General features: G+C 41.2%; 1 protein-coding gene across 1 annotated transcript in view; it reads left to right on the top strand.

Moving 5' to 3' along the window:
• The window catches only part of BAX (BCL2 associated X, apoptosis regulator), a 106050-nt gene extending 92808 nt beyond the window's left edge, over positions 1 to 13242 (top strand). Inside the window, exons 5-6 of the mRNA XM_073602233.1 lie at positions 6570 to 6674; positions 11800 to 13242. Coding sequence (XP_073458334.1) covers positions 6570 to 6674; positions 11800 to 11901 — 207 coding nt within the window. The 3' untranslated portion in view covers positions 11902 to 13242. The remainder of the gene's footprint in view (positions 1 to 6569; positions 6675 to 11799) is intronic.
• The last annotated feature ends 1926 nt before the right edge of the window (positions 13243 to 15168 follow it).

The raw sequence follows: 15168 nt of genomic DNA, 5'->3' as shown, positions 1-15168 counted from the left end.
CACACAACTACAGCAGTTCTATGGGTGGATGGAAATTGAGGAGACTGACTCCATACAAGGCTTATTACCACCTCTATTTAAGGGAGGGAGATTGATCTCCTTGCTAGAGACAAAAACCTTACAAATGGACAAAAAGTTTGTCAGGTAAACTGTTTTTTTTTAAGATATGGCAGGAAATGAAAAATATTACTAATATCACTTGTTATACCCCTTATACCCCAATCTGGAATAATGTAAACTGTGACGAGCTGCAGAGGCTGGAAGGGTTTGAGCTATGGCAGAGGAAGGGATTGAGACTTATGGAGCTACTGTTTGAAAATGATAGCCTTAAATCATTTTCTCAATTGTCTGAGGAATTTGGGCTTTCAAGGCAGAGGTTCTTCCAATATCTGCAGCTCAGACATGCCTTACAGACCCAGGCCCGTACCTTTGAATTTAAATTCAGTAACTCTAAAATAATCTCACTGTTGAGGGAGAAGGATCAAAAGCAGGGCCTTATCTCACGACTGTATGAGATATTACAAAAAAGTAAAAAATCCATAGATATCCCCTCTAGGGCCCACTGGGAGCAAGACCTAGGACCATTGTCAGAGGATCAGTGGGCAATGGCTCTAGCCATGATCCCAAGGGTATCGTCTTCTGCCACACAAAAATGAACGCAATTGTTTATTCTACATAGATCTTACTATACCCCGGAGAAATTATTTAGTTGAAAGCACGGAGATTCCCCCTATGTCCGTGCTGTGGTGGTACACCGGCAAACTTAATACATATGTTGTGGAGATGCCCTAAACTCTACCGATATTGGCAGGGCATAATTAAAATTATTAATGAGGTGCTTCAGATCAAACTGTCAGTAGATCCTGGAATTTGTATATTAAATATATTGGAGGAATCTAGCTAGTTGAAAAATACTAAAGATACAATAGCGAGAAGTTTATTCCAGGCACGTATGTTAATAGCACAGAAATGGATCTCTGTTTATCCACCGACAGTGGAGGAATGGAGATCGCAAATAAAAAAAAAAAAAAACTATATTAAAAGAGAAATGTACTCTTCTATATAGAAATTGCAGAGGGAAGTTTGAGGCTATGTGGAAAAACAATGAAGGTCCTGGGCCTCGAAATGTGAGTTGCTATGAAATGGAGGGGGGGATATAAGTTGATGGGGTTCTCCTGAGTTGGGGAGGTCGGGGGGTGGGGAGAGGGAGGATGAGGAGGGGAGAAAGAGAGGGCCGATCTGGGATGGGTGTGGGAGAGGATCTGGGATGGGTGTTTTTTTGTTTTTTTGTTTTTTTTTTTTTTTGGGTTATCTGTGGGGTTATTTTATGTATTGTGTAGTTTTGCTGTATCTGGACAATATGAATGTGAAATGTCTGTTGTATTAGTGTATGAAATTTTTTTTTTTGTAATAAAGATTACTGGGTTTTAAAAAAGAACCTGTAGCCAACCCCATTACATTTTTCACACCATAATCCACAATGGCTGCTTAAATGTCTGTCAGTTGGCCACCAAGACAATATCCACTTTTCGCTTCTGAAAAGGTATAAAATGGAAAATTGTATACTGTTTCCCAAGCCCTCTTCCAGGACGGCATATGGGATATAGGCACCATCCTCTAACAGGAAAAGGAAACGCATCACCAAATACACTTTGAGATGAAGTCCTGCTGCTGTATTGGCCAGTTTGTGTCTCCCCTAGCCGGAGGAGACACAAACTGGTTTCCTTTCTCGACTAGTTAACTGAGGCAGGAGGCATTTGCCAGTGCTTGCACAAAGCCTCCTCTACAGTGAAAGAGAGGAGTTGACCTCCACCTTCCAATCTTTTGGATTTTTCTTGGTAAATATCAGACTCCTGCCCAACCTGACCAGTGCCAGGATCCCCTACTCCTGTATACAGAAGATTTATAACGTATTTATCATTCTGGCAGCCTTTGGGGGACGGAGGGGCGGGACGAGTGCTGTCGTTATACAGACAGGAGAATCTTCTTTTACTCGGGGGCCTCTGTAATAGGAAGTCCCGTCTCCTGGGCTAGCATTGTACGACTGTTCTGTCTATCATAGGAGGTGGGACTTTATATTAAAGAGGCCGCCGAGTAAATGGGAGATTCTCCTGTGTGTAATCTGTTGGTGCTTGTCCCGCCACCTCCCTGTCCCCACCGAGGCTGCAGATGGGCATTGATCAGGCGGCACTGGTGAGGCTGCATTCATGGCACCGATGAGGCTGCATTGATGGGCACTGACCCTTATTTTGCTTCACAGTTCTTTATTTAAATTTAGTTTGAATCTTCCCTCTTAAATGATGGGGCGTGTTATACGCCGATAAATACGGTATATACAAATAACACGCTTGAGCTCATCCTTGGACTCTAAACCACAAAAAATATTGTAATGTAAAAATATTTGGAGCATTATATGCGATTAATCAACATTACTTTACACACTGTCACTTGCTTTGACTTTTGCTCCTCCCCCATTTTGTGGTGTTGGTGACAGGTGCTTAGGGCTTATTTGAGCTGCTTTTATAAGGCAGAGCGCAATTGATAGAAGTGCTTTTACCAATGGTATATGTAAATCCAATCACATATAGTGGAACTAAAGTCTGCAAATGCTAAATCCCCAGCAATGGTCGAATGTCCACAAGGTCCCTCATTGGCACCAGGATCCTTCGCCTCAGCTTTTTTTGGGTACTGGTGCTTCAGTCGTTTTGGCTGGTGTAAGGTAACATAACTCCCATGCATGCTCAGGAGTTCAGTCGTCCTGCCACACAAACACCATTCTACCAAACATAGAGATAGATGTATCTTCTATGATAAATAGCATTTCTACGTATAAACAGTTTGCTTTTTTTAATTTAGTTCTCCTTTTAATCACATATAAGCTTAAGCTGTGGAAGCTGAGCTCAAAAAAGGCAAGTGGAGTGCAAAAGAATAGTCAACAATATTGCCTGTAGGTTCTTTGCAACTGATCTTTTCCCAATTACTGACTTACCAAGCCTTGTTCCTTACTATATGTGGCATTCATTAACCCTTTCACTACCAGGTCCTGTGCTCTATTTTGTACACTCAGGTGGCCAGCCCATTTTTGCAAATTTTCCATTGCTTTTTTTATTATTCACTTATAGCTTTCAAAGTTTGTAAAAGAATCCCCCCCCCCCCCCCCCCCAACCATATTTTCTGAAAGCACATGATCAGTAGAATAAAAATGATACACTAAAACCATTATTGGCAGATAAAAACACAGCAAATTTTTCAAAATTCCTACTAAATATAAAAGCTTAACCTGTATTGAGTTAATAGCAAATATTTGTAATTTTTTTGCGAAATGGTGACAATTGAACAGACGCAAAAGTGTAAATCCAAATTTCTCTAAAATCTGAAGGTTTTCATTTTTCCCTTACAGCTTTCAGAATTTGTGAATGACCCCCAAAACAATATATTTTCTGAAAGAATATGACCTCTACAATAAAAAGAAGGTGCTACTGATTTTTTAGACCCAGCAGTATTTGCGCAAATGTTTTATCAAACCAATATATTTGCAAAAAATATACTAAAACCATTATTAGATAAAAACACAGCTAATTTTACAAAATTCCTGCTAAATCTCTACAAAATATAAAAGCTTAACCTGTATGGAGTTAATAACAAAAAATTTTACATTGCGTCTTTTTGCAAATAGGTGAAAATCGAACGTACGCAAAAATGAGAATATCCAAATTTCTCTAAAAATCTGGGGTGGGGGGGTTGCCGTCCCCCAAAAAAGTCACTGGGTCTTACTAGGGTTTTCTTCTTTTTTCTTTGGTGAGATATCAGAGATCTAAACAGACCCCCATATTTTATTTTATTTTTTCCTTTTGAGATAGGAAAAGGGACTGAAGATGGTCCTTTTCTCTGCATCACTTTACTTGAATGGTTAAAGAATCTGTATAGAGCAGTGATGGTGAACCTTGGCACCCCAGATGTTTTAAAACTACATTTCCCATGATGCTCCACTACAGTGCAGAGTGCATGAGCATCATCGGAAATGTAGTTCCAAAACATCTGGGGTGCCAAGGTTCGACATCACTCATATAGAGATTCCATTCATTCATAAACTGACAGTCTGATACATTGTAACACTCGCGGTTACTATTATCAGATGTCAGTGGCCATATAGGAGCGCTCATAGTGATCGTTGCATACGCCCAGACTGCTACTACACTAAGGGGGGTGGTAAACCCATGTTTACCAAGCCCCCCAAGCCCAAACATCAGCCACACCGCTCTCCCCTCCCCCGCCGCGATCCCCAGCCTGTCAGATCAGGTTACTAACTCTGATCAGAGGGTTGTAATTCGCTGATCAGAGTTATAGAATTGAGTCTGTTTATGTTTATGGTGATTGAGGTTTCCATGAGCTTATAGGAGAGGGAGAAAAGAGGTCAGTGCGGCGTACAAACTTGGCCAACTGGGGGCAGTATTGTAAGTCCGTACGCTGTACGGACCTGGCAGCGAAAGGGTTGAAGTGGATGTTTGGGCTAAACCCATCTAATCCTAAACCTGTTCACACCCCCATTCTAAGTCCTATACTAACTAGCCTGTAGGGGAAAGAGGTCTATATTTATCTTTTCTAAGGGTGCTCCGGTCACATGATTGGATCGCAGCATCGGTTATAGGGGAGAGGAGAGAGCAGCAATAATGGATTGAATGCCTGGGCAATGACATCACCCATAGACTTACTATGGGTCATCCGTTGTCGGCTGTCACTCCTCTCCCCGAAGCCAGTGCTGTGAACGAAACCGTATCAGAGCGCACTTAGAATAGGTAAACATAGACATCTATGAGCAGGGTTAAGATTAGATAAGAGTAGCCTGATTTTCCATTTTAAGTATCGTATCGTTTATTAGAAGTCTGTCTTGCAGTAATGTGATATTTTCATGTACATGTTGGGAAAGCGTACATGAATCGTAGAATTGACTAGAATTTAGTCTGCAACACAATTTACTCCCAACATACAACCCCAATTTCAAAATAGGTGGGACGCTGTGTAAAATCTACATAAATCAGAATGCAATGATTTGCAAATCTCATAAACCCATATTTTATTCATAATAAAAAATAAATCAAATGTTTAAACCACAAAAATTTTGGGACAGGGCCATGTTTACCACGGTGTAGCCTCTCCTCTTCTTTTAACAACACTCTGTAAACTGAAGAGACTGGTTGCTGACGTTTTGGGAGAGGAATGTTGTCCCATTCTTTCCTGGTATAGGATTCTAACTGCTTAACAGTTCTGGGTCATCTTTGTTGTATTTTCCATTTCAAGATGCTCCAAATATTTTCAGTTAGTGAAAGGCTTGGACTGCAGGCAGGCCAGCCAGTTAAGTGCCCGGACTCTTCTACTACAAAGCCATGCTGTTGTCAGATGCAGTATGCGGTTTAGCATTTAACTGCTGAAATATGCAGGGCCTTCCCTGAAAAAGAGGTTGTCTGGATGGGACCATATGCTTCTTCAAAACCTGGATATCTCAGCACTGATGGTGCTTTTCCAGATGTGCAAACTGCCCATTTCATGCGCACTAATGCATCCCCTTACCATCAGAGATGCAGGCTTTTGAGCTGAGCGCTAACAAGCCAGCAAGATCCCACTTGTCTTTAGTCCAATGATGCGGTACCCATGGTTGCCAAAAAGAATGTCAAATTTAGATTCGTCTGACCACATAACAGTTTTCCACTTTACATGGTGCATGTATTTGAGAACTGATGCATATGAGGTTAACAACCACTTTAAAATGAAATTCCAGGCTCTCCTTCCTCTCCCCTGCTGACACAGGGAAGCCCCGGATAGCATGACCAGACTGGAGCAGCCTGAAAACAGGTAAACATATACATCTTACACAGAGTTGGTCACAGGTCAGTCAGCATAGGTGTTAGGAGGGGGAATTGAGCATTTTTAAGATTAGTTATGTATGGTCTGGAAATCCACATTTCTCTTATAAACAACTCAGTGGTCTGCGATCGGCGAACACATAAACCTGTTTTTGTCTCCGAAGAAAATTATTTCTCATTGGGCACCACCCTTTTGTACAGCATAGAGCAGGTAAAACTAGGCTATCTACTAAGTCTGGCATGTCAAAGATACTTCTGCCCTTACTAGAACAGCCATATGTCACTGGTCTCTGCAAATGTCATCAACCAGGGGGTGTGGTTAGAGATAGATTTGAGGACTTCGCTCATGAATTTTGATAAATGTGGTACTAGTCTATTTTTAAGAGAGATGTGATTTTAAAATAAACATTTGTACTCAGGTGGATGCAGCATTAGTCCAATGCTGCATCTGTTCCCTGCTGCTTCTCAGACCTAGAAATGAGCGATCAAAGATCACTGACTGCTCAGTTGTCGAGTCTGCTCTGAGCACAGAGCGGTGACTGTCAGTCACCACACAGTGCTCTGCCCTCAGCAGCGCACTATAATTGAACAGTAAGGGGGGACAGACTGGAAACCAAACCCAGCTAGGTAGTAATTGATGGTGATTGCTAAAGTGCTAAAAATTATTTATTATTTAACTTTTTTTTTTTTTTCGTTTATCTTCTGCAGGCTTTGTGTACACATGTGCCACAGACCATCCGAACAATCATTGATTGGACCATGGACTACCTCAGGGACTATGTTGTCCAGTGGATACGTGATCAGGGTGGCTGGGTGAGTTATTTTTCACTTGCAAAGACCTGATTAAATATGTTGCCATTGTTCAAGAAGACATTGATAGCTGTAAATATAAATTCTGTTCAGCAGTAGGAGTCAGTCACACTTGTCTGCTGGGAACCTTTGTCAAAGGGGTTTGTTAGAATTTACTGATCAGCTCCAGACTGGGCAAAAAAATTAATTGTGGGTGTCTCCCCACCTCCCCAGCATATGCAGGATAAAATGCTTATTTAGTCTAAAACAGTGATGGCGAACCTTGGCACCCCAGATGTCTTGGAACTACATTTCCCATGATGCTCATGCACTCTGCAATGTAGTTGAGCTTCATGGGAAATGTAGTTCCAAAACATCCGGGGTGCCAAGGTTCGCCATCACTGGTCTAGAGGGATCTAACAAGGAAGAATACTTGCCTTAATTACCAGTCTCACAGGCTTCCTCCACCCTAGTTGGATGCTCACTCCCAGCAGTACAGGAGTGAAACGTGGGATTGCTAACTGGGAATCTTTGGACAGGCTTCCAGGGGAGCACAAATGGCCTACAGATATGTTAACCGCTTCAGCCCCGGAGGATTTGGCTGCTCAACGACCAGAGCACTTATTACAATTTGGCACTGCGCTGATTTAACTGGTAATTGCGCGGTCATGCAATGCTGTACCCAAATGAAATTTGGGTCCTTTTTTCCCAATAGATAGAGCTTTCTTTTGATGGTATCTGATTGCCTCTGCCATTTTTATTTTTTGCGATATAAACGGAAAAAAACGGAAATTTTGGAAAAAAAATATTTTCTACTTTTTGTCATAAAAAAAATTTAATAAACTCAATTTTAGTCATACATTTAGGCCAAAATGACCCCCCCCCCAAATGACCCCATTTTGGAAAGTAGACACCCCAAGGAAATTGCTATGAGGCATGTTGAGCCTCTCTAAAATTGAATATTTTATTTTTTTTTGTCACAAGTGATTGAAAAATAACAAAAAAAAAATTACACAAAGTTGTCACTAAATGATATATTGCTTACACATGCCATGGTTATATGTGGAATTTCGCCCCAAAATGCATTCTGCTGCTTCTTTTTGATATACTAAATGATATATTATTCAAACATGGCATGGTTATATGTAGAATTACACCCCAAAATACATTCTGCTGGTTCTCCTGAGTACAGGGATACCACTTGTGGTGAACTTTTTGGCAGTCAAGCCGCGTACAGGCCCCCGAAAACCAATCACTGCCTTCAGGCTTTCTAAGGGCGTACATTTTTTTATTTCACTCCTCCCTGCATATCATGGGTTCGGAGGCCATGAAATGCCCAGATAGCACAACCCCCCCCCCCCCCCCCAGATGACCCCATTTTGGAAAGTGGACACCCCAAGCTATCTGCTGAGAGGTATGGTGAGTATTTTGCAGATCTCACTTTTTGTCACAAAGTTTTGAAAATTTAAAAAAGAAAAAAAAAAAAATTTTCTTTTTCTTCATCTTCAAAAATAAATGAGATTTGCAAAATACTCACTATGCCTCTTAGCAAATATCGTGGGGTGTCTACTTTCCAATATGGGGTCATTTGGGAGGGGTTTGTGCTATCTGGACATTTCAGAGCCTCCATAACTGTGATAGGTAGGGAGAAGTAAAATCACAATTTTACGCCTTTAGACTGCGGTAATTGGTTTTCGGGGTCCTGCTAGGCTCCCAAAAAGTCCCACACGTCGTATCCCCGTACAAAGGAGAAGCAGCAGAATGTATTTTGGGGTGTAATTCCACATATAACCATGCCTTGTTTAAACAATATATCATTTAGTGACAACTTTGTGTAAAAAAGAAAAAAAAAGTGTAATTTTCCTAAAACTTGTGGCAACTGTACAGATCGTGCAGAGAGGGGAGGGAGGAACCGGCATCATGACATGACACCGGTTTGTTTACAGGTCATCGCTCCGTCATTTGACGGAGCGATCACGTGGTAAACGGCCGCTATTAGCGGCTGTTTACCGTGATCCGTGATGCACTGGGTCTTCCGGACCCGGAGGTCACGGATGTTCCCGGGTGTGTGCGGAAGCAAGATTCTGGGAGGATGTCCATGGATGCCCTTCCAGAATAAGCCGACCGCGCTGTAGCCGTCTTTCGGCTATGGCCCGGTCGGCAAGTGGTTAAAAAATATATTTTTTTTTTTAGGGGTTCTTCTTTTTTTTTTTTTTTTTTTTCCCCCCTTCAAAAATTTTTTTTTGTAAACATCCCGTGTAATAGGAATAGTGCGTGACAGGACCCTGCATATCTCCTCCAGGATGGAAAGCCTGAGATAAAAAAAAAAAAAAAACAGAACCATCTCCGCTTTCCAGCCGAGTACATGGCAGTATTTACGTCATAACATCGCGCCCAGACCTCCGAGAGTCATAGAATTGACCGGGGGCTATCTTTTCCCCAGAAATCTCTATGGTCAACTTCTGCCGCCGGTAGATTCCTTCTCCGGCTCGCTGATTGCGCGGGGTGGGGTCATCCCCTCCCGCTGCCTATAAGAACTATCAAGTGGCTGAACTGCATTCATGATTATTCTGGCAGTGAAGGGAATTGCTGGCTGAAGAGACTGATAATGATTTGATGCCTGTAGGTGCAGGCATGATCCCGGTATAACCACTGAAAGGGAGGACGTCCCGGCGGAAAGTGGTTAAGATCGTGAGGGGGGGTTGAATCAAGATTGTGATTTTTTTTTTTTTAACGTTTAATCGTGCAGCTCTATTCCCGGCCGTAAATCATTGGCTGGGAATTGCTGATCGGCATGTGCTGGGGCCAGTGACAGCACAGCTGGGCAGGCATGCGTGCCCCCTACCCAAAAATACAGAATCGCTTTTTATATACATGATTCTCCACAGCCGGTCGGCACTGTAGCAGGAAACTGGTTAAAAGAGAAGTATGGGTTACATTTTTTTTTTCCTCCATCATACTTGCTTGATGGATGCAGCATCGGTCCAATGCTGTATCTGTCCCCCGGTGCCTCTACACTGAGAACCGGGCAATCAAACATCGCCGATCGCTCGGTTCTGACAGTTCCCTGAGCAGAGAGCTATAGACTGTCGGTCACAGCTCTCTGCTCTTCTCCCTCCTCGCTCACTGGAGCACTGAGCTGTGGAGGGGGCGGGAAGCGGCCAGCTCAGACTCTCAGCAGCTCGCTGAGAGGCTCAGCGGGGTGTCAGTCTAGGCACCTGGCGGATTCAGACTCCCATTGTCGGGATGACACTGTGCCTGGACTGCTAACTGTGACATCAGCAGAGCGCGGACTTCAGTCCGCGCTCTGCTGAAAACTGGTCACAGGAGTACAAAATGCTTTGCACTCCTGTGATCCATAGGAGATATCCAGCCAAATGAGATTTGGCTGGACTTCTCCTTTTAATATACTTGCATAGAATAGGATCACTTGTTAACAAATGCCAGTATTGCTATATTTTATTATGGGTATGTGCATGTTGATTAGAGAATTTAGTAATAAGCTTAGTTGTTCCTTTATTTTTATATAAATATAGTTTGGTGCCTCCTTTTTATAATTGCTCTCCTTTATATGCCTTATATAGTTTTTATATAACCTCTTCTCAGTAATCTTCATTTAAGGGCATCTGCTTCTGTCTCAAGTTTCCTCATATCAACAGTTCCTCCTTCCTCCTACATAAATATTGACTTAGGATGCTTTGCACCAGTGATTGCGGATGCGTGCTATGGGCATGCAGTATCTTATTACCCACTGTGAGCTTACAATATAATGATGTCCCGATGATGCCGTTGTCCTTGAATAAAAAATGTCAGTGTCCAAAAATTGAATTTTCTTTTAACTATGCATCATCATAAATTTGAAATTATAATCATTAAGAGTTAGTATTTGCATAAACTCTATTTCCGCCTCATTGCCTCCCCACATCATCAAGTCATCTATGTATCTGTACCAACATAGTATGTTGGACAGATGCCTAGCAGATCCTTCATAAGTGCCAGTCTGTTTTTCAGAATATCCTAACACATGTTGATATATTGTAGGCTGTCCATTGCTATTACGTACCCACCTTTGTCAGATGCTTTGATTACCAGCTTTTCATTAATACTCAGGTCTGTTAGGGCCTTATGTTGCAGGTGAGTCAGATTGCCCACTCTCCTTATAGTCCCTTTAGAAGAGCTGGAGTATGTAGCAGGGTAAGGGACAGTCCTCTTCCTCTTTCCTCTGAACTTAAGTGATGCGTCGATCCTTTTTATAATCTTTTCTTTTTATAGCATCCCCATGTTTCTGACTGAGTGCAAGAGTTTAATTTTAGCTCCTGTGGGACAATTTCTGGAAGGTTACCCAATGTTTCCATGGATAAGAGTGGGGTAAAGCTGGATTTACCAAAAGTAACAAATTGCCACTTTTCCATGGGAGAGGTGCCTTCGCTACGCTCATTGGAGACCAATGATCCTAACGTTGTGGCCTCACCTATTCTCTAAGCTCTTCATTCTATAGTCATTAGTTCAGTTTAGTCTTGACTATATCTAGGCATTGTTTAAGTGGCGTTAAATCATCTTTAACAGAGCTAGGTCAGCCCTCCTAGGCCGTAATGTTTTCTGACATTTCTAGAGGTCATTTCCTAGAAAGGAAACATCCTCCTTAATCCCCTTCAACTGATCAGATAGGACAGAGAGCAATTTACTGTGAAGAGCATCTCTTTCAGTGGACCCTCCGTTGTCTTCCTCGGTATGTTTATGCAGGGACTAAGCATCTCTGCTATCACCTTCTGTGTTGCAATGGAATTCAGCTCCTCAGTAAGCCACCCTGTTGCCTGAGCATTGTCTGCCAGAGACAAGGTCTCCAAATGTAGGGGGAGATGGTGGCTGCATAGGGGGCATCTTTGTGGATCTATTGCACCATTGAGTTGAGCTCTTGGCCTAAACCTCCCTGTTCTTGTTGGGTATGGTTGATGAGCCCTTCAGTCTGTTATAAGAGATGGAAAGTAAATACCCTGCTGCCATGACGAGATTGAAAATGACTCTGCCAGCTGTGGATGAATTTTTGTCAACATGCTGCAAGGGCATTCATAGGGTGTTGTGTACTGTATTGCAATGTGTTGTTAGAAAAGTCATATGTTAATTGCAATTTTTTTTTTTTTTTTTGCAGGAGGGGCTCCTGTCTTACTTTGGCACACCAACTTGGCAAACTGTTGGAGTCTTCTTAGCTGGCGTACTCACTGCCACTGTAGCCATCTGGAGATACTCTTAAGACTTCCATTGCAGTTATGAGCTCAGCTCCCTGAAGCTGTTCCTTCTTTTGGAAGCACGTCTGCATTCTGATTTACTCCAGCACTGACATCAAAGCAACAGAACAAGTGCTTCCACAGGGAAATCTCATCACCTCAGCGTTACATGGCTAAACCTCTTTGGCCAGTCTGTCTTTGGGGATCACTTGTTTTATTCTTCTTAAATTTTTATAAGTCGTGCCTTTTTAATATATACAGTAAGATGGTTTTTAAGAGGCTTTTTTGATTTAATACTTGAAAAAAGTACCCTTAGATTTTTTTCTTTGTCCATACGTGTTTTTTTTTGTTTTTGTTTTTTTTGTTTTTTTTTAATGTGAACTTATTAGAATGAAGTGAAAGATACTCTATCATGCACATGGCTCTTGTGGATGAGTATTTTTTTTTTCTTTGAGTGAAATATGTCACAATTGCAAAGTTTGCACCTAGAGGAAAAAAGTTCCGTTATTTAAAGGGAAAATGGTTACAGTCTCTACTCTGTAAGAGCAGCATGTAAAGTGTGGATGTTTATCAGCTGTTGAAGTCCCTGAAAGTAGCCTTTACCTTTTTCGACTGCTGGGATTGGAAACTCATTGGTAGCTGATTCTTTAACCTAAAACATGACATGCTGCTTTAAAAGAAAGCTGTCACCACCAAAAGTGAACCTGGCCAGCATGTACCGTGTACATTTTTTTTTTTTTTTTTAAGAAAAAAAAGTTTTGCATGTATGCATTTGAAACCGTGTATATTTTTTTTTTTTTTTTTTTCTTGAGTCACAATGGTTACTATAAAAATAAAATGAAAAATGATGTTTGCTGACCCTAAAAATGTATAGCCTAAGTCTAGCCAGTTCATGTTGGTCACCCTTTGTTTTTTCTAAACAGTTAATTGATGAAGTCACGTTGTTTAATTATGTTGTGCCTAAATTTCACCTTGAATGTCAGATGATCAGGGCTCAGAGACTATTTGCAAATTGACAGTCATTATCTTGCCAACTGCCCAATCTCTTACTGTCTCCCCACATACTGCAAGTGTTTTTAAAGTCAGTAATAAGAATGTAGACCACCAGTGGGCTTTATGTGGCTCTTATGTTACCTGTGTTGGAAGACAGTGTATGGGGCTGTGTGACTGACAGCTAGGGTCGGATTTAAGTAGACCTCTGACAATCAAGTTGAAGCAATAGGCTTGGATTTAGTAAAGTCAGTTCTTTTCCAGTGCAGCAGAGCTTGATTTACTTTAAAGGGTCCAGTTCCTCACAATAATTGTAGAAGTTGCACATTACAACATGTTTCTAAATAAAACACCTTTAATAAAATGTATTTAAAAGATGAGTGCACTGCAAGTGCAGGTATTCCTGTTCTGAGTATTTTAATTCTAGTATATATTTGCCTAAACTGGGCAGGCCACACTGAAAGGTGGGTGGAGCCCTGAAGGACCAGTGTACTATCATTTAAATAAATAGTTTTAAAATGTTTAGTTACTCATTTGTTATTTTGCAACGTTTAAACAATTTCATTCTTTGTGTAGATGCAAACAAAAATCTGCCTGAACTCAACTGATTAGGAAAATGTGTAGCTGTTACAAATGAAACAGTCTGGGTTTAAATTGAATATAATTAAGTTGGCTCAGGGCTACAAAGATGAGAAAATGTGAGCTGCCTTATGCATCAGTTTGACAAGCCTGCCCCTGTTGGAATAGCTGTATTTTTTTTATTAAAATGGTTTATTTTATGCAAGCGTAGAGGATTAACTTGTGCATTCATAGGGGTACCCAGTAAGAAAATTATGAAAAACTGGTCAATGTTTGTAGAAATCTCTACCCATGAATGTGCAAGAACGATGTTCCTTTGCACTTATATGGACCTAATCTATGAAACATCCGTATTTAGTAAAAAAAAAGCTGATTCTTAAAGTGCAAGTTCACCTTTTTATCAATTTTTTTTTTTACAAAACGTCCCCTATACAATTTTAGATCCCCGTGAATACCAGCACTCCTTATTTTCAAATACCACTCCTGTCTCTCGTTCCTTCTGCAATTACATGTGAGCAGCCACATAGTGTCAGCCTGTCATTTGTCTGCAGCTGAATGTAAACACATGGCCATACCAGCTGCGAAATGAGCTGTTCTTGGCCATGAGAATGAGCCTTTAAAGTTATTCTTTTCCTCAAAAGTAGTGTGTGGTTTTTTTTTTTGTTTTTTTTTTTCAGCATGAATAGCCTGCTATAAACTTCTATTACCTACCACTAAGCCTCTTCCTCTTCATCCTTGCTGTCAAGTTTACAGCCACTGTAATTCTCAGCAGTAAAGGTATGATATGTAAGGACCATTTTCCAATAAGTGGAGAAAATCGTTGAGCTGAGGTTCCCATTCAAGTGTCTCCTGAGCAGCATGCAGTCAGCCCTATCATAGAGAGCTGCATGCTGCTAGGAGAGGCAATGTTTTTAAGAGCAATTTATAAAGCACAATGCTTAATGTATAAGTCATTGTGACTTCCCGAGCAATTTGCCCCTTAGAATAGCACAGGCTGTTTAGGAACAAGGAATGCAAGGAAATAGTCTCAACAGAGAAAAGCACATTGCATAGTGGTGTCAAGCAGCTTGATGGCCCAATCCTGTGTATAGTGAAAGAAATTTGAACAGATCAACATGAGTTATGTAGATGAAAAAGAAAAAAAAAACTTCATAAGTTTATAATGGGGGATGTATTCACTGTATTGACAGAGTAGTAGCATTGTTTTAGAAACCAAAAAATAAATGACCTTTGCAATCAATTGCAATTCTATGTAACAAATTTTTGCTGGATAGGATTGCCTGTTGCAAGAAGGAGAAATAGAGCAGATCTACTTCTAGGATCAATGGATCTATTGACTCGTTTTTACAATTTTAAATTTTGCCCAAAGTTTTGCTTTAACTGCACCCAACCAAATTTGCTCTGATTCTGCCGTTATACCAGTACATGATTAATTCTGACTGGCTGATATTTGGGTTACTACATTGTGGCACTAAAGCCAGGAATACTTACCACTGGGCCAATGCCTGCAAGTGCTCTGGCTTCATCCCAGTGCCAGTCTTTGGTTGTCTTGATTAACCGGGGAGGGATGATGTCATTTCTGCACATGCACAGAAATTATTCATTCCAGCACACTTGGCAGCTCAGTGTACCTTCTACAGGAGACTCTGAACTGGCAGGTAAATTTGTTTCGTTACACCAAGACATTCCAATGCCTCTTCTGCAATAAAGAGGCAACCTGTTAG

This window comes from Aquarana catesbeiana, linkage group LG10 (genome assembly GCF_042186555.1).
Source record: "Aquarana catesbeiana isolate 2022-GZ linkage group LG10, ASM4218655v1, whole genome shotgun sequence".
NCBI classification, from domain to species: Eukaryota; Metazoa; Chordata; class Amphibia; order Anura; family Ranidae; genus Aquarana; species Aquarana catesbeiana.
Note: the sequence above shows the minus strand (reverse complement) of the source record. Positions and strands in the feature narration are given on the sequence as shown.